Source organism: Saccoglossus kowalevskii, chromosome 12, assembly GCF_978046115.1.
Source record: "Saccoglossus kowalevskii chromosome 12, keSacKowa6.1, whole genome shotgun sequence".
Taxonomy (NCBI): Eukaryota; Metazoa; Hemichordata; class Enteropneusta; family Harrimaniidae; genus Saccoglossus; species Saccoglossus kowalevskii.
In genome coordinates this window covers 13,214,327-13,234,105 of record NC_140652.1, presented here as the reverse complement: position 1 = coordinate 13,234,105, position 19,779 = coordinate 13,214,327, and the positions used below count along the sequence as shown (strand labels likewise).

General features: G+C 36.6%; 1 protein-coding gene across 1 annotated transcript; it reads right to left on the bottom strand.

Moving 5' to 3' along the window:
- Positions 1 to 603: 603 nt before the first annotated feature.
- On the bottom strand, positions 604 to 19,755 carry LOC100378076 (uncharacterized). Its single transcript, XM_006818310.3, has 8 exons — positions 19,707 to 19,755; positions 10,583 to 16,492; positions 9,779 to 9,811; positions 6,823 to 6,993; positions 6,473 to 6,655; positions 5,732 to 5,884; positions 4,790 to 4,901; positions 604 to 1,811 (listed from the first exon to the last, which is right to left on the bottom strand). Exons 1-8 carry the CDS (start codon positions 19,737 to 19,739, stop codon positions 1,456 to 1,458), a joined length of 6,951 nt encoding a protein of 2,316 aa, XP_006818373.2. The 5' UTR covers positions 19,740 to 19,755; the 3' UTR covers positions 604 to 1,455.
- Positions 19,756 to 19,779: the final 24 nt, after the last annotated feature.

Here is a 19,779-nt window from a genome sequence, read left to right as displayed (position 1 = left end):
CTATAACTGGAAATAGTTCTACTTACAATCATGTCAGTTCAGCAAATATGTCGTAAAGACTGTCCCCTGCTCACTGTTTTTATGCATCAGACATTTTTATACCAAAATTTGGGTTGATTTGTCCAGGCCCCCAGATTTTGAAGTTCTGGAGATTGCCAGGGAACAGAAGCAGTATTGAACACCAGAGTTGAGCAGTTCTGGGTAATGGCAACAATGCTGCCAAGGACAGTAATCATTGAGGGCAGTCTAACAGACATGAATGACAACTCCATATGTGCAGGCAGAGACTGGAAATTTAGTCAGACTGAACCCGGGTGTAGAACAATGAAAAATACTGTACACCACTCACTTTTTTCCTCTATTCTTCAACATTTCTGGAAATGAACCCTAATTTTGGAGCCAACCCACAAAATTTGAATCAATTTTCAGTTTTTATTAAAAAAAATTTGGCTCTTTTTGTTCCAATTTTCTGAAGGAAAGTGCAGACTATAAACAGGACTATTTTGTAAATTTGGGATGAAAAGAGGGAACTGGTGGTGAAAAGGTTAACAAATGCTAGGATATATTACCCACAATGCAATAATTACAAACACTACATCAACATACATTCATCATATTTTATTACAGCTTCACTAAAGCTGCTAAAATTGGATATAAATTATCGACATGTCATTATAAAACTCAAATTACAAAACTCTGCACAAGTCACATAACTGGTGATAGGGTAACCAATGACAACCAGGATGCAAACCCTTTTGACACAAACAAGGGAACTTTAAGTATACTCGATCCAATTATAAACTTTGATGCAACAGGAATCAAAATTGGAAGTTGTCTGGTTGTCCCTGACAACCACTTCTGCCAACTAAATACTAGTATGAAAACTGGTTGTCCATTGAGACAAACATGAAAATAAATAGAGATACTACGCCATTACATAGTACCTACATTTTTGCAGAAAAACTTATAATTATGCGACAATTAATTAAATATTTAATTGACTTTTTCTGGTACAATTTGAATATTGTCTGTGATATTCAAAATTTGTACTATCGTAAATCAAATCCAGTATGCAAAATTGTCAGGTTTTTGATTATGAATCACTATGATATTAGGTACAACTCAATTATGAAATGAAACAATATCAGTGGATATAATGCCGTGAATTGCCGACAAAAAATATTCTTTGATTTGAGAAAATTTCAGAAGTACATAGCAAGTGTTATTTTTAACATTTATTCAAATGATAATAATACCAGGGTATAATCCAAAATATACAGTGTGTGAAATTAGGCGATTCATGATTTAATTTTTAGTATTCCAAATATATGATCATGTACGTAAAAATCTGAGGTGATATTCCCAAACACCCCTGTGCAATTATATATATTGGTACAATCTCACTGTTTTCCATAATCGGAATGTACCATTTGGTGGTATTTTAGAGGTGGAAGGTTAGTCACTCATTGACAGTAAAGCATTAATTGTGGCTTCTTTGTTGCCACTGTTGGCTTCTAAAATTGATACAATGACCTGTTTCTCCATATTTGGGAACATCTCCTGCATATCCTTGATGTCGTCTTCCGTGATGGCTATTCGCTGTGGTTGCTGGGCGGGATAGCCTGGTTGCTGGGCGGGATAACCTGGTTGCTGGGCGGGATAACCTGGTTGTTGTGGTGGATATGGTGTTTGTTGTACAGGGAGCTGAGCTGGCTGGCCTGGCTGGGGAGGTGGCACAGGTTGGCCGGGCTGTTGGGGGACTGGCTGCTGAGGCTGCATTCCTGGCTGTGGCTGCATTCCTGGCTGCATTCCTGAAGATTATAGAATAACATGATGTAATTTTTTTTGCAGCAAATTTAATGCTGATTTTTAGGGCAAAGGCCAGCCTATGTTTTGTACCATGTGTGACAGTCCCTATTCTCTGTACTGTGTGTACTTTTGTGGATTTCATTTATGTTGGGGCCTGTAACATTTATAGCCAAAACTTAAAGTGCCTGTGCAATGCCCACCCTCACGTTTCCCATTTTAGATATGTGTCCCACTGAAATGGGCAGTTTTTGACTTTTTTGCTGAAAATGATTACTCGTATCCAAGTAAATTTGGGATATTTCTCGTGTTGTAGCCACGCCCACCTATCCTGAAACGGTCGACTGTTTCCGGATTTCCGACTCTCGCCGAAAGTGCGCCACCAAATGACAAAAATGTGAGAGGAAGTCATACCCCCGAGCCGTCATTCAGTATAGTTTTAAACGATACACATTTTTCGGTCAGCGTTTTTTCATTTTTTTGTTGTCTATTTTATTTTTTTTGAGAGAGAGTTTTTAGTTGTTGTGTTGTGTTGAGGGCAGTTGCAGTGAAACGTATAGTCATAGTGTATGTATTCACACGTTTCTAATCGATCCGAAGGTGCGACATCAGTGGACGAAAGCCACTTAACGTAAACCTGGCGCAACACTTTTGAAAGAAATAGATTCCGGACCAGCCCATGATCACAGAGGCGGATTTTAGAAGAGAGAGACGTCCGGCAAGTGTTTCAAATGAGTTGACTTTTTTTGCGATCGTGATTATCGTTTTATCGTTTAGTCCCTGTTAGGTAAAAGGTAGCAATAATTTTGACAGTGACACGAAAACGAAGCGTCGGACAAACAGGAAATTACACAGCCCTTACACACTTCTAATTGTTTTCATTTTCGAAGGCTAAAAGTTTCTGAATTGTTTGGTGATTGGTGTTGAATGTCGAATTCACACCTCTGTTCTTTTTTTTACCACCATGCTTGCAGCTTGATCTGCGCACAGTCGCTCTAGTAGAGTTTATCTGTATGTGTGTCGATCTCGATTATTTTTGTTATCCAATTAAACGCCGCTTTTAACGCACTTGCCCTCGTCGTGACCCGACGCGTTCACCTATTTCAACAAAAAGTCAATTTATTTCCACGCGGCTGTCATTTATTTAGTAACTGTGATTTGTCGTTTTTTTAATTATTTTATAGTGATCACTATAGTCTAATGTTTAGAATGTCAGAATATGTTCTCTTTTATTTTAATTTTGAAAGTTTTACTCAGACGATCGATGAAATAAAACAGTGTAGTGACGTGCATAGTAACCTGCTAAATAATGAGATAATTCCGACGTCAAATTCTATTTTGTTCAGCGACAGTGTACAAACGTGCGCCGGTGTCCGTGACGATCACGGTGACCAGCTACACCAGAACGGACATATTTCGCATCTAAGTCAACCCCATGCAACAAAAAATGATACTATGTGTTCATTATGGTCAATTCTTCCTCAACGAACAAGTACATAAGTGACAATTTAGTCAAAGACGAGAAAACTGCACAAGAAATTTGCCTTATTTACACGTATCGGCAATGCAAGCTACCATGCGACTTCCCCTTCTGACGTCACAAGGGGAATTTCTGTATGCAAATGAGAAGCTAATGAGGAGCCTCGTTTTAAAATACACAAAAATAAAGTTGCCGTAGACTGAGTTTGAAACACATTTTTTCACCTAAAAAAAAATAATTCATGCTTAAAAACATAAAAATTAATAATATTTATGTATCAAATGATAATTTTAGGTGTGAAAATAGCAGCCATTTCACAGGCACTTTAAAGGCTCATGCTGGGCCACAAAACATGGGCCCTTAAAGACCAGAATAAAAGTCTCATGCTATGGCACATAACATGGGAATTTAAAATAACGTGTACATTTGTCTTTTGGATGACGTCATATTGTACACTATTGAGAATTTTTATTTCTTTGGATTTGATGGAGTTTGCGACCTAATTTGAAATCTAATGATTCATTTAAATTGACCATACTTTTTGGAAACAAAGCTTTTTCAGTGAAATTGTTTATAATGGTGACCTTAGCCCTATAACAGTAAAGCAACATTTAACATCGCAGAAAGTTGTGTTTTTTCGCCATGCTGAGAGAGTTTTTTCTGTTATTTCATGCTGTTATAGTTTAGTCCAATATTTCCTAATTTTGGGTCTAACACAAAATGACAAGTGACAGAACACAAAACACATGTAATATTAGTGTTGTGTGAAATTACCAACTACTGAACAAAGTAGACCAGTTTTAGTCATGTTCACAAGGCAAACAAATTGAATATTTACATTTCTAATGTCATCACTGTGTTCATCACGTGATTTACCATGCAGGCATGCACTGATGACACCTGTAATCCTTTTATGAGTTTAAAGCACTTGATTTATACACAATATTTTTTTATTTACAACTAGCAAAGGAACCAGTTGTCAGGAAATGTCTACAATCAGTACAATAAACCACTGCACTAAGCGTCTTCATATTGACACTCTTTTGGGTGTTTTCTGTGTTTTGTTTTCACATTTCTCAGATTGAAATTACCCCCCATCTTGACATCTTCAACACATTGCCTGCTGCCTCCTCCCCCCTTCCCTCTAGCAGACAATGTGTTAATTCACCATATGTTATCACTGATACAAATCCACAATTTAATCACTCAAAAAGTATAGTTTTAATTTTTCTCACCCCTGAAAAATTAATCAAATTAACCCTTTGAGGGCCATAATTTTTCTTGACAAAATATTGATTCAACATATTGTCTGTTTTTACATATTTTTTATATTTACTTTTCATACTGTTGGTTCAAATTGACATAATTTCTCTTGGCTACAAGTCTTAATAAAATTTCCGAAAATTTAAAAAAAAATGATGTATTGCATTTTGACTCAAAATCCTTACAAAATTAATCCTTTAGAGGGCGCACTGATACTAAATCTGAGACAGCTCATCTTACCTGGCACTACATATGGTACTCCTCCATAAAACATGGGCTGTGGTACCATGTACATCGGTGTACCTGACTGCCGCTGTTGATACACAACACCTTGTGGCGGTTGCGGATGTGGCTGCCAAAAAAAAATTAAAAAAATTCTTATCTACAGTGAAAAAAAAACTTTTTTTAACAATTTTTTTCAAACTTCAAACAAAATATTTTAAGCAGAACTATTTTGTGAAAAATGACAATGGTGGCTTGAAAGTGTCAAGGTTGACAATGGGTTGAAAGTATACTTTCAAATGTTGCAATTCAAGTTCATGCTCACATATAAACATATTAAAATGCAACAGCTGGCTGGGAGGTTTACAATAATAGAGATCTGATTGCCATAATTATGTTTCAACATTAGAGAAATAGTCATTCTTAATTAAAGCAATTAAGGAGTGAACCATTATTTTTTAGGGGTGGGTAGGTTGGAAACTGATGTAGAATTATTTTCTTTCTTGTGTCAACACTGCATAGTATTTTTAACAAAATATCCACATACTAAACTTTTCTCTGCATTTTTGGTAATTTTTTGGAGCACATATTTTCCAATCCAAGTCCTCTGCAACAGTGTTAAACATGACCCATTCAATCATCTGATTTTTTTGAAATATATATTTATATTTTCGAAAATAAATAAAATTGTAAAGATATATTAATTTCAGTATTTTGTCCAACGAGGGCGCCTGCCGTTGATGTTGCAAAATCTTGTTCTTGCATGTGCAGGATCTACTTTCTTGATGTTCCATAGAAAAATAAAATCACATTACCACATTGGACTGTAGACTAGAAATAGATTATTTTTTGGCTTAATACATGGTTGATAGAACATTTTAAAACCTCCGTGCGACCCCTTCCAACCAACCTAATTTCTGAGAATATAATTGTTATTGATTTATAACATCTTGTACTCACATTGAAAGTAAGAACTAGATTGATCATCCCTTCTTTATCCTCGCCTTGTTTACCGCTTAGTGTGTACCAGTCATCTTTGGTTTCGCCGTTAAGAACCATCTCATGGATTGTGACGTGCGCCCACGCAATGCGATCATCGGTTGTAAATGATTTCTAAAATAAAATAAAACAATAAGCTTAAATCACAGCATTGCTGTATGTTCAATATGGGTTTCCCATGTGACATACATAACTGATGTAAAATACTTGAAACATACGTGGTGGCTATGGCACTTTAAATTGTGTATCATACATTTTGTATGACATTTCATACGGATCAAACATGATGGATACACTGATTTGTTTATTTATACAAAATTTTAATTCGTACTGCATGACAACATAGCAGCAATTATGCCACATACAGGACCCCTAAAGGTCACACATCCTGGCACTTTCGGGGGGTATTGTTGGTCTTTCTTCATTTCTGTCATGTTAAACTGCTTATCCATATATGGTGAAGATATGCTAATATATGAAGTGATTACAAAATACATTTTTACCATATATGGTAAAGATATGCTAATATATGAAGTGATTACAAAATACATTTTTACCATATATGGTGAAGATATGCTAATATATGAAGTGATTAAAAAAAACATTTTTACCATATATGGTGAAGATATGCTAATATATGAAGTGATTACAAAAACATGTTTACCATATATGGTGAAGATATGCTAATATATGAATTCCTACCTCATCAAAAATTTCTAAGTAAAATGAGTCTACACCATGCGGTAAGTTGCACTGGATGACTTTATTCCATCGTGGATTTTTGGATCCGTTATGAGCTGTCGGAGTTTCAAATACTGCATGACCAACACGGATACGACAATAAGGATCCATTTTTGTCAGACCATAATTCTTGGCTAATTTGGCCTGAAACGAGAAAAACAAAATTTGATATGAAATATTAGAGATGAAAATTTCCATCTAGTGAGTGAAAAAACATTTTGGTTATCTACAGATCTGATGAATAAAATTTCTGGTTCCACAATTAATATCAATGAAAAGAGCTTGACCCATGAAAGTATTTTGTTAATTACCTGTGCAATAGTTATACTAAGTCTGCCTAAAACATTCGGCTGATGCACTCCTGCCCACCCTGTTTGCTGATACTGTAACGCCCTCGCTGTCTCCTCATCTAAGGTCATCTGAGTCTGCTGTTGTGTGGCTTCAAATCTCAGGAAGTCATCGGGAAGATCCCCAACCAAAACCTAGAACAAAAGAGATATCAACAGATAAGAAAAATACAACATTTTTAACCATTATGTCTGTATTCTAAAAAAAAAATCACAACAGAGATAACACAATAAATATGAATAAAATAAATGTTTTCTAAGTACCATAAAACCTTCAAATAAGAGTAATTTTGTTACACTTTCATTTCTGGAAGATGCAAATATTTTTTGTTGGTTCTAACCATGATCATTAAATATTCCTATTGTAAAAAGCATGAGCAAAGCTGCATACAACTTTGATAGCCTTGATAGCTCTGAATATGAGGTTTCACATTATTCACAATCAATTAATTATCCCGAAATATGATTTGCATAAACTCACAATCATGAATAATAAAAATAATAAACCTAATAAAATTGAAGTCGATTTAGTATAATTTTAATATTTGGAAAAAATTAAAATTGTAAAGTTATTTCTCAACTGTTTTCTGAATTTTATGCCTTTGTAAGGAAGTATGATGCATTTTTGAACAACTGGCATTTTTTTTTATTTTTGTGTAAATCTCTCTCTGATATTGTATTTATATATTTTTTCAAAAAAACGCCACATGGGATACACACACATCTGAGGATATGGTTGTACTGTTTTTCTATTTTTTCACAGTTACTGAAACAATGTAACCATGACAATATCAGACGCCTTGTAGTATAAAACATGCGGATATTAGTGTGCAGTGAACTTTACAATACACACTAGATGAAACACAAGGAAATGAAATTCAAGATTGCAAAGTTCGCAGTCTAAGCATACTACCAATATGTGGGTACTAAAACACACCATAGACACATGTGTATTAGATGTAACTGGGATACAATAATCACTTGGATCTTGTACATAAACGTATTAGTTAAATACTGTGAAATACATTATTTTAGCTGGAAACAATTTTCGCTGAAAAGGCATTTATTTTCACTGATTTTTGATAAGTTGAATGTGAAATATAGGAAAAAAAGAATATTCGCTGGGTTTTATTTTCACAAAATCATCCCTTCAGAGAAAATAGCGAAAATAAAGTATTCTACAGTAGTAGAATGCTGGATAAACTGCTATAAACCTGCAGGGGAAGTGTTGATGCTATCAATGAATCAATCATGCAGTTAAAGAGACAGAGAGTGGCGTAAACAGCATACGGTACATATGGTAAAATGTGTAGATGACATACCCAGCTGTAGATAGAATTAAAAAACCAGTGATTGGAGTTACCAAGAACATACAGCAATGACCAGTTCCTGTTAAAATCTTTCTATATAGAAAGGTGAATTGCTTTATTTTGAATCTCTAAATTGGACATGTTCCATGACATTATACAAATCTAAAACACTTTTATCATGCGGTGGCCACTGTTCACTACTTTGCATTCTTAGCCTTGCTTTCGAATCCCCCGCAACGATATGATACGTACGGTTCCCCGACGATACGTTCCATCAATGCGAAAGCAATGCTTGGAACTCAAATAGACAGCAATGGTCGTCTCATGATAAAAGTAAATCACTGATACTGGAGGGGTTGCTGCTGTTCAGACCACCAAAATCTATGACATCTGAAGGTCACATAGATTTTATAATGTCACCACTGAGGGCGCTCTACTTGCACCTACTAAGAATATAAACTTTAATATTCTCGGTAGCATCTTACATGTTCATGTACATTATAATATGGGATTCTAAATTTGTAAAATTACTGTAAAAAAATTTGAAATAGTTGCATGACATTTTCGCAAATTTGACACAAATTTTAATTAAGCTGAAGTACTGACAGTTTGTTTGCTACCTTGATACCCCAATACATTAAAGAAGTGCTGCAAATAGAACAACCAACCTGATAACCAGTGGAAATGGTACCATGTATGAAAAATATGAATGTTACACCAAATAAAAGACTACTGAATGTTGGACTACAACAATAGAGGTATAAAGACCTTAAAATAAAAATCAGAGTGTCCAGAGTTTACATGATTGATGGTCAACAATGGTCAGAGTGAAAGAATATAAATAGATAGCAGCATGTATACATGTATGTATTATAAGTTGGCAAAGCATCATTCCTAAAAGATAGCAACCAGGAAAATTGTTTTAATGAATTGTGTTTCAGACCAACCTGTCAGAAACAGCACATGTAACTAGAATATATAAATACACTGGTTTAATAGGTGATTTTTCGTTCAACTGCGAGATCTCATGAGTTGCGTGAAAGATGCGTCTGTCATAAAAATCAAACAATTTGATTTTGAGCTTGAATTTCTTTATTTCGTAGCTCACATCGAAAGGCCGATCTTTGACAGGGAAATATTGCGTTTGAATACCCTTACTTCATCGAAATTGACCATCATCAAATGTGTACAGCACATTATTAAGCATGGAAATGTCCCCAAAATACTTTCGTGTTTGTCGAATCCCATGCGATGTTTGTCGCCACTACGACGCTATGACCTTTGTTTTTACGTTTGATTTCACGCATAACGCGGGATCTCGTAGTGAACGAAAAAAGGTCTATTAAAATAAGATCTATCAATTAATGGGAATATCCTAAGTTGCTATCTTAAGGGGAAACAGACTAATTATAAAATATGAAAATAACATATTGAAAAACTGGCTCAACATACTAATCTAGGAGTCTAAAAGGATTGTAAGAGGTTACTTAAATCCAGTAATGCCAGGTTAGGACAATGCAAGCAAAAGCCAAGCCAAGGAAAAAAACACAGGTTCTACCCAACACACTTCTGCCAGGCATAAATGAAAGAAAAAGTACAAATACATGTACCTGTCTGCCGTGTCTGGTGAACTGCAAACATGTCTGGATGAGAAATAAAACAAAAAAAAGTATTCAGTACTGATGAGATTGAAAAACATATACAGAAATTTATCAAAGAAAAAATATCACCTAATATATGGAATCATCAGAAAGTAATCTACCCAGAAGCAACTGTTGTTGTATTGCTAAAACTTTTATTTTAAGTGAAATTGAAATAGAAAACAAGTTATGATCAACTGCTTAGAGCAGAGATTGTGTTGACACTAATAGAAGTGGCGTGTGTACTTTCGTAATCATAATTTTTCAGAAAATTAATATTACAGAAGATGCTATCCATTTTCAGATGTAATAAATATTAATATACTGACAACAATACCCAACATGCATTGTGCTGCTCATAATGACTGGAAATGTAAAGCTTAGGCAGCCTTGATTGTATTGGAACAGCTGGTTTAGAGCGAGTAAAAACCAAGACTAGATCATACATTGGAACAGCTGGTTTAGAGCAAGTAAAAACCAAGACTAGATCATACATTGGAACAGCTGGTTTAGAGCAAGTAAAAACCAAGAGTAGATCATACAGAATACGGAACACACAATATGCCAAACTGTTGAAGTTTTGTCATTTGATTTCATTCTTATCATTACTATTGAACCACTATGTAGACTTATTTTTTCATACTTTCATCATGTTTATCATTGAAGAACTTAAATAAACAAATAAATAAATAAATGAATGAACTATAAGGTACATTGAACATGCATGCATATAAATGTATGTACGCAATATTATGCGAATAATACTGAGATTACCTGTATTTCAGGCATCTCTTTCTTAAAGTCTTCTGTATCATCAGGAATAATGACCTTACAATCTTTATCTTCTAAAATATCCCATTCTTCATCCTCTAGACATTTCACAGGATCATCCAGGAACTGATTATGCTCTGTAGCAGAACATCCACCCTTCTCATCAGCAACTTCAATGCTTGCAGGTATCATCTCTCTGGGAGAGTTCTCTATAGTCTCTTCCTTGTCTAAACTGATCTCTGTAAAGTCTTTTGCAGTGGCTTGACTAGGCATAGATGCCTGTGCATCAGCAACTGGCTGATCATCTGCTACATCTGCCATAATTTCAGCAAACTCTAGTGTATCTCTATCAGAAGGGGTTGCCATTACCGACTGAATGGCGGGAGCAGCTGATGGTGAATCATCATCCATCTCAAGGTCCCTCGGAACCTTATCAGACAATGAAGCCTCAGATGTTAGTGCAACTTCATCTGCAATATACTCAGGCATTATTAGTTCTTCAGTTGTCATAGTATCAACAGGGGGTGATGTTTCAACATTCATGTCAGCTTCACTTACAGATTGTTCTGTCGCATGACTTGCATAATTTGATTCATATGAAGCACTATATATCGCAACATTTGAAGATGTAGTGACTGGTCCATATTCAGCTTCTGAAGAATCAGGATGGCCATCATCTTCAAATACAACATCTACTGCAAGGTTTGGCAAAGTTGCCTGATACTCATTACTCTTATCTACATCGATGACTGTTTGACAGGTGTTAACATTCTCTTTTCCAGTAGCCAAGCTACAGTGGACTATAAAATCATCTGATTGTTCTTGCATGGATAACACATCCTCAGTGTCATCAGTAAGAGATGCCGGTGGTGGAGTCAGCTTCTTAGACAATTTTTCACTTTCATCTGAAGGTGGATGGTCCTCAGTTAATTCATTCACATAGAAAGTCAGAGCAGCATCTGAATGTTCTTGCAGGGAAATTGTATCCTCAGCTACAGATACAGATGCAGATGTCGGAGTCAGCTCCTTAGACATTCTTTTACATTCCTCTGAAGGTGGATGGTCCTCAGATGATTCTTTCACATTGAAAGTAGGAACAGCATCTGAATGTTCTTGCAGGGAAATTGCATCCTCAGCTACAGCTACAGATACAGATGCAGATGCCAGAGTCAGCTCCTGAGACATTCTTTCACTTTCCTCTGAAGGTGCATGGTTCTCAGTTGATTCATTCACATTTAAAGTTTGAGCATTATCTGTTTGTTCTTGCATGGATAATGCATCACCAGCCTTGTCAGATACAGGTGAAGAATCCGTAGTCAGCTCTTCTGACACTCTATCACTCTCCTCTGATGCAGCAAGAGAAACAAATGGCAGTAAAGGTGGCATGGATAGGGATGTAGGTACTGGAGCTGACATGGGTTGCACTTCATCACTCTTCCGTCTTGCTGGCCTCGCTGCTACCCCAGTTGGTCTCATTGTTGCCTCAGTTGGCTTCATTGCCACCCCATTTTGTCTTGTTTCTACCTCAGTTGGTCTAATGTCCAACCCAGTTGGTCTCACTGCTACTTCAGCACCTTGAATTGGTCTTTCAGTAATAGCGTCTGGTGCATCTTGGGTAGATATTGCCATAACAGGCTCAGGAGTATTTGCAACTGTTTCTACTGAAGCTCCATGTATTACTGGTGACAAACTTGTTGAGAATTCAGAAGCTGTTGTAGTGGTCAATGCCGCAGAAGATACAGTTTGTTCTGCGTTGGACACAGATTCAACAGCACCTGCAATGGAAGGTATTGTAGTAGCTGTAGCTAATGTGATGGGGTGTGAAACTGCTGTTGTGCGGGTACTCAATGGTCTGCCAACAGGTTCTCTTGATCTTCCTGTGACAACTGCAGTTGTCTTCTTCTGAGAACGTACTGGTATAATCTTCAATGCTGAGAGTTTTGCTTCTCTAGTTGAATCATTCATCAGTGGTTTTGATAAGGATTTAGGAGAAGTTGTTTTCATATTGTCAAGTGGTTGTTTTGCTGTGATACTAATGAATTCTACCAGCAAAGACATATATTCAGGATCTTCCAGCAGACTGAACAGAAGTTCATCATCCCCTGCTGGTAATGGAGGCACTGGTACATTTGGTTGCAATTTTAGCTGACTTGTTAACGGATAGTTGGTGCTCAATTCAGCAGACACTGGACTAGTCCCACTGGAGAGTGGAAAGGCATTACTCAGTTTTGGATTGGTTGTTGAAAGTTTTTTGGAAGGATCAAGTGATACTGGGCAGGTTGGGAGAAAGTTGCTGCTCATACTGAACGGTAAATGTGTGGTTTGTTGGCATTTTGCACTACCACCAACATCAGGTAAAACTGGAAGACTTCCACCAGGCTGAATCTGACTGCTGTGTTGGAGAGTACCACTGTTAACAATTGGCACTGCATTAGAGACTGGTCTGGTTGGCAGTGTGGAATGCTGTAAAAGTGGTCTGGATCCAGGTGCTTGAGTTGATATTTTACTTACTGCAACATTATTACTTGACTTTGGTGAAAATGAAGGATTGACCCTTGGCGCCTGACTCGTTACTGGCACATGATTGGTTGAATATTCAGGAGTAACTCCTGTCACATGATATGGACCTGAAGCACGATTGGCTGCAGGACCATTGTTGAATTCTTGGTTTTTCATTAGATTAGGAGTATAAACAGATGATGAGGTGGGAACATCTGTACTCTGTGTTTGTGCACGTAGAGCAACATTAATTGGTGATGTCCCATTTAGTGGAGGTTGTTGATTAATGCAACTTCGATCAGTGCCCATAGAGACCTTGAATGGACGTGCAGATTGGCTACTGTCCTGCTTAATAATTGGCAACATGGATTTCTGATTGGCTGAAGTTGTCCGTACACCTGGCTGATATCTAGTTGACAAAAGTGGCTTAGATGAGCGGTTCATTTTTATTTCAGTTTGTTGATTGTCTGCATAGTTCATAATATCTTTCAAAGACTGGCTCAGGGTAGGTTGACGAATACGAGAATACACATGCCGGTTTTCAAACTGCTGTTCACTGCTAGCACAAGTAGAAACTTGATACAGTGCATCTGGCTGATTACTTTTCAACTCATAAAATATGCATCCTGTATTTGTATTGGCAGACTGATCACTCTGTGGTATATTTGGCAAAGAGGTGTAGTCTGTTAACAGACCAGTATCAGGACCACATCCCATGCTTCCAGGATGTTGAATCAATCCACTTGACAGGTTATCCTTACACCATGGGTATGAGCGAGAGTTTTGAAAATCTTGTAACTTTTCTTGAGGTGCCACACTTCCAAACTGTACATTCTGCCCAATAGAATGTGGCCCACCAGTTTGTTGCTGCTGATAGGGCATACTGTATGCATTCTGAGTGCCAATGTAGCCAGATGAGCTCACATGGTTCTTCTGAACTGGATATGCCTGATTACATGTCATTTGATTATGCACATCAAGTGGTTGCTTATTAGACCATGCTTCTGACCGAGACAGAGGAGGATTCTGTGAGGATTTTATGCATTCACTAGCATTTTTCACTCTCAGATGTCCTGCAACTGACTCTCCTGCTTGATTTGGATTGTTACAACCTTGTGCATTTGAGATACTGGAAATTGGGGTTGTTTTGCTATCACCAGTACGAGAACTTTGTAGAGTGGGCTCACTGAGTGGATAGCTGTTCTTGGCTCCTATCACCTGGGAGCTTGATTGTTGTCCTGGAATTTTCTGTGGCTGCAACATCTGATTGGACATTGGTGGCATGTTTCCTTGCTTCATTTCATTTGATGGGGCATCATTGGATGATGACAGTAGATTTTGTTGATATTTGATCTGATTGGCTGAGCTCTGTGCACCTGGCTGAACTTGTAGATCATCTGGTGAAGCTACATACATTTGATGCATGGATGGTAACTGGTTCTGAATGGTTCCTGTTAATGATGTCATATCAGTCTGTTTCCCAATAGTAGATGACTGACTGAAAGACACTGGAACTTGAGAATTTTGATTGGTCAATTCACCAAGTGGGTACTGCATTTGATTGGCCAATGGTGGAATAGCACCTTGATTAACCCAATACTGATACATGTATGCTTGCATGGCTAGGGATTGAAAATCCAATGACTGAGCTTGCATTTGCTGTGCAGTATTATATGATACATCATTGGTAGCTGGAGTGGTGTTGAGTTGGTTAGAAGTTGGTTGTGGGAGACAATTGCTTGGTGAAGTATTAAAATTCATCATTGATGTTGCACCTGGTTGATTCATGTAAATCGGTAAACATTGTTGTGGAGGATAACCAGCTTGCAAAGAATGATGTTTCCACGTATTAAATGCTGGATTGGTTTTATCATCTTGAATACTGGCACTGGCAAATATTGCTGGGTTTTCACACTGTGATTGAGATGTTGGTGGCGTTACACCAATATTTATTGGTACACTGTCATGGGTTCCAGATAAGCTATGGTGAGCTGCATTCAGAGAGGATGACCCAACACACCTTTGGCTGGTAGGAACTTGTGTTGGTTGTGGATTGTTTACTTTGCTATAAGTTGCTGAAGATGACAGCGCAGGCACTGGTTGCGTTTCTGTGTAATGTTGTGTGCTACAATGCAAACCATACTCAGATCTGATACTTGAGGTGGCCACAGAGGAATTAGACATTGTGTTCCTATTCAAAGACTGAGAATCAGTTACTGGCACTGGTTGGCTTTGTAGTGCAATGTCTGCAGTGAAAGATTGTGGCAGTGAAGGTAACTGTGGGAAGTGAGCTGAAGATATTGCTGGCGTAAAACCAGATGCCGTCACTGGTGCAGAATGAGATGGTACTGCAACACATTGCGTTTTTGTAAATGATGTCACAGTTCCATTAGATACGCTCATGTTCTGTTCTGGCATGTGCTGCTGGTTTATTGTGATTGGTGATTTGTAAACTGTAGATGTGAAATTAGTTTGTGGCAACGGCTGCTGCACATAATTAGTGGGACATTGTGTGAATGATTGTTCTTCACCAGTTTGGGAGTCACAACCTGTCGCACATAGAGGTTGGTGTTGAAGTGGCAACTGATTTTCCAATTCTGCTGGTATATTTTGAATTCTGTGCGGTTGACTGGATGACGAAGGTTCATCATATGATTTTACCTTATCCAAAACATGATTGGCTGCACCATCAATTAACATTTCGGTTTGAAAGACATGATTGGCTGAGGAGTGAATTACATCACTATCTGTAATTTGATTAGTCGATTGTCTGTAAATATTTGAGTTTTGATTGCACAAAGCAGTTGGTTGTAAATTTTGGAATTCTGAAGCACCGCTGTTGTCATCACGCCGTGTTGCAGACATAACAGTATCATGCATAATTTGACTCTGATTGGTTGATGACTTGAGTGTATACCCAGTTTGGATTGTTTCTGTTATCTGATTGGCTGACGTTAAGGCAATATCTCCCTTCAGGATAACATCACTGGCCTGTATAGGCTGTAAATTTTGTAAATTCTGTTGAAGACTGGCATTGTCATCAGAGGGTATGTGTTCAATAGATGCACAGTCCTTCACTATCTGATTGGCTGCAGACTGATCAACATCTCCAAACAATGTAGTACCTGTAATCTGATTGGCTGTAGAAGAGACAGTATCACCAGACAGCATAATCTTTGACATGTGATTGGCTGGAAGGGGTGTAATATCACCAGCTTGTTTGCTTTCTAAAGTCTGATTGGCAGAAACTGGCACAACACTAGTTTTATTAACAAATTCGCTGCACAGTTGTTTGGATGCACTGGCTTGGGTTGTAAATACACAACTCGGCTCTCTTGGTAAATCTTCAAGGCTTTTAGTGTTGAGAATGGTGCCACCTTTGAACTCTTCCTTTGCTGTACACTCACTACTGTTCTATTTATAGAGAAAAAGATCATTAAAATATTCAGACAACAAAGACTGATTATAGAAATGAGAAACATACACACAAGAAGAAATGGCACTTTCCCACCCCCATCTTCATTTGACGTGGGTTCATGCAAATATTCTGTGAAACAACTGGGTGGCACCAAAATATTGAGCAGATAAGGTGGATAGGTTAGTGACTGACAATTGTGATTTTTCTGTAACCTGCAAGAAATAGATACCCATGAAGTTATTAAAAGAAGGAAAAAAATAAAATGATATATCCTGGAATGATTATTCATTTTCAAAAAGTAGCTACACTACAGACATACAGTATTTGCTTTATAGAGAACGAACATGTGATTTTACATAAAATTTGCACTGATGGAAGCGCAAACACATAAAACAATGTCTCTCTTACTTCTTAATGTTTCCCGAACTGTTAACTTCAACAATTGCTCAGCAAAAAATCATAAATCATTTAAACAAGTTCAGATTTGAAAACCGATTGGTGTTAAAATAGGTCCCATAAAAGTAAACTCAAGACGTTCATTTTCTAATAAAGCAAATACAGTACACTATATAAGCAAGGAATGAAAGGATACATGCACATGAAACATGTAGGAAGAATAAGATGTTATTACTGTAGAGTTATGATCCAACAATCGGAATACATGTAAGAAAGGGGAAATTGAGCAAAACCATAACCTTTTAAAACTACCATGTAAAGCCGAACATAAAAAATCTCTCAGAACACCAAAACAAACTAAAAATCCAAATTCCATGAAAGTGAAAAAGTTCCTACACTACATAATACACACTTCAACCAAAAAGCTAAATAAATAGAATGACCAATGTATGAGTAATTACTGTTGAGTTTCCGTATCAATTAACCAAATTATTTAAAGTACAAAAATGTTATACTGTAAAATACTTTATTTTCTCTTGGAATGAATTTTCACTGAAGGAATGATTCAGCTAGAATAAAGTATTTCACAGTAGCTAATAAACGATTATGGAAATGGTTACATGTGAACAATTATCCCACATTGTCTGCTGACGTCTATTTTTCCCATCAATTTTGTTATGATTTCAGCAGGGAAGAATGTTATTATGAATACATGTACATGTATGTGTGGTACATGAATTTCTAGCTCTCTCAATAGTGGATTCACTCAATAGTGGATTCACTCACTGCGAGATCTCACTTAATGCCCAAAATGTATGAAGAAAACACCAGCCACAAAAATTGAATGATTGAATTTGAATTTTGTTTTTTCATGGTTCTTGTTGGATATCATTTCAGAGCGAAACATGGTGTTGAGATACCCTTATTTTATTAAAATTTACCATCATCAAATGTATACATTGTGTAGCACATTAATAAGCATGAAAATACTGAAAAAAATAAATTTGGGTTTGTTGAATCCCGCATTATGTTTCGATGCCACCATATTACTAAAACGTTTGTTTGTTCTATTTGCCTTTAATTTCAGACATAATGAGGGATCATGGAAAGGACAGAAAGAGGTAATTTGGGCACGCAGTTTGATTGAAATCTTACTATTTCTATTATGACAGGAACAAGCATATCTTTTTACTGTTAGTTTACTTGTCAAGAAAACAATCTTCTTAATTAATTAATACACAAGGATTTGTACATGCAGTTGTACTAGCAGGTATTTTTTTTTTTTTTTGCTACAATTAAGGTTACTTCACAATTGAATAAAAAATGTGATATCTACAGCCAGATATTAAAATAAGTTATTATAACTGCAAAAAAGGTTAACACAGAAAACAATGATGTTGACGATGACAAAAACATGTTTTATCACTTTCAAAGTTTTAAAAACATTTGTATTCTATTAGTATGTACACAATTCCAAAGATACATTCATATTAGCCAGTTCCCGGTTTTCAAAATCATGCAATTCAAAAATTGTTGTAGTAGACATATTAATAAATAAATAAAGAACAAACAATGCAATCTGAATGGCAGTACTCAGTAAACAGTATTCTCTGATTGTGTATTTATCATTGATGTTTATTTACTGAGTCATCCACTCTAGTCACATGCCGGTGATCAAATTGATGACTGGCATTTTCAAAAATGTTTCCTTAAAACAGGTCAACTGTGTTATTTGTGCAGACTGCCAATAGTTATTGTTAAGTCACTTTAGCGCCAGTTGTGGAAAAAGTAGTCTTGCAATTTATCTGGAAACCCCACGTTGTTCGGCAAAGCAGTTTTTTCCCACAATTCATTTAATATTCATTACTTGCTTTATTTTTGACAAATCTCACACAAATTTTTGTAGGTATGCACAACTTTGGTTAAAATATTGAGCAAATATTAGAAGACCTTCCCCCTGAATCTGTTTTGAACATTCTCAAAGATTTGTACACAATTCCAGAGCTACATCACGATCCCAAAACGTTGCCAGGATCGACCAATCACAAATAAGAATTGACAATGAATTTTTGGAATACCACCTCTGTTTTCCCCAATGCTGATGAAAAAATATTTTGTCTTCTACTGACTTCCTGTTCTGGTCCATCTTTGAGAATTAGTAAGGACAAACTCAAAATGAACGTAGAGTTTTCTGTTGGACTGTTCTTAATGTGCAATGTGCATGGTAAAAAAATGCATATTGAGTAAATGTCCCTTGAAAGAGACCTAAGTTTGTCTCTCAATCTACATTGTAGTATTTTTTTCTGATTTTGAGTATTGTGGAAAAGTGCCTTGTTGTAGTTCTTGACTTTTATATTTCGAAAAAAAATTCCTCAATTCTGTGGCCAAAACGATCACACATACAGTAACATAACCACGGTTTATACATTTTTTGATAATAATATCTCGACTCAAGTCAATGTTTTTTTCATAGTGAATTTGTATGGTTGTGCACAGACGTGATACAAGGTATAATAATATGCAAACATTTAAATACCGCCGAAACGTTATTTTATTTATTTGTTTTTTGTTTGAGCGAGGAGTGTCACTGATCAAGATATCTGGAGTCAGAAACTATCGAACCACCGAGTCAGCTTGAGAATTTAATTTTAAGCATATGCACGCATAGCTAAAAAATTCTAATCAACACCGATTGTTAGGTAAAATATCCCAACGATCTGTTCGTTTGATAGCAGAATTAACTCAAGCTTTGTTACGTAATGATTTTTTTATGACAAACGATGCGCATTATGAAATTATTCCTTAAAAACCCACCTCGTTCCGCCTCGTCTCTGTTGTTGACGCCATTTTGCTATAAAAAAAATGCGCAGTTTATAACAGCGCCCAC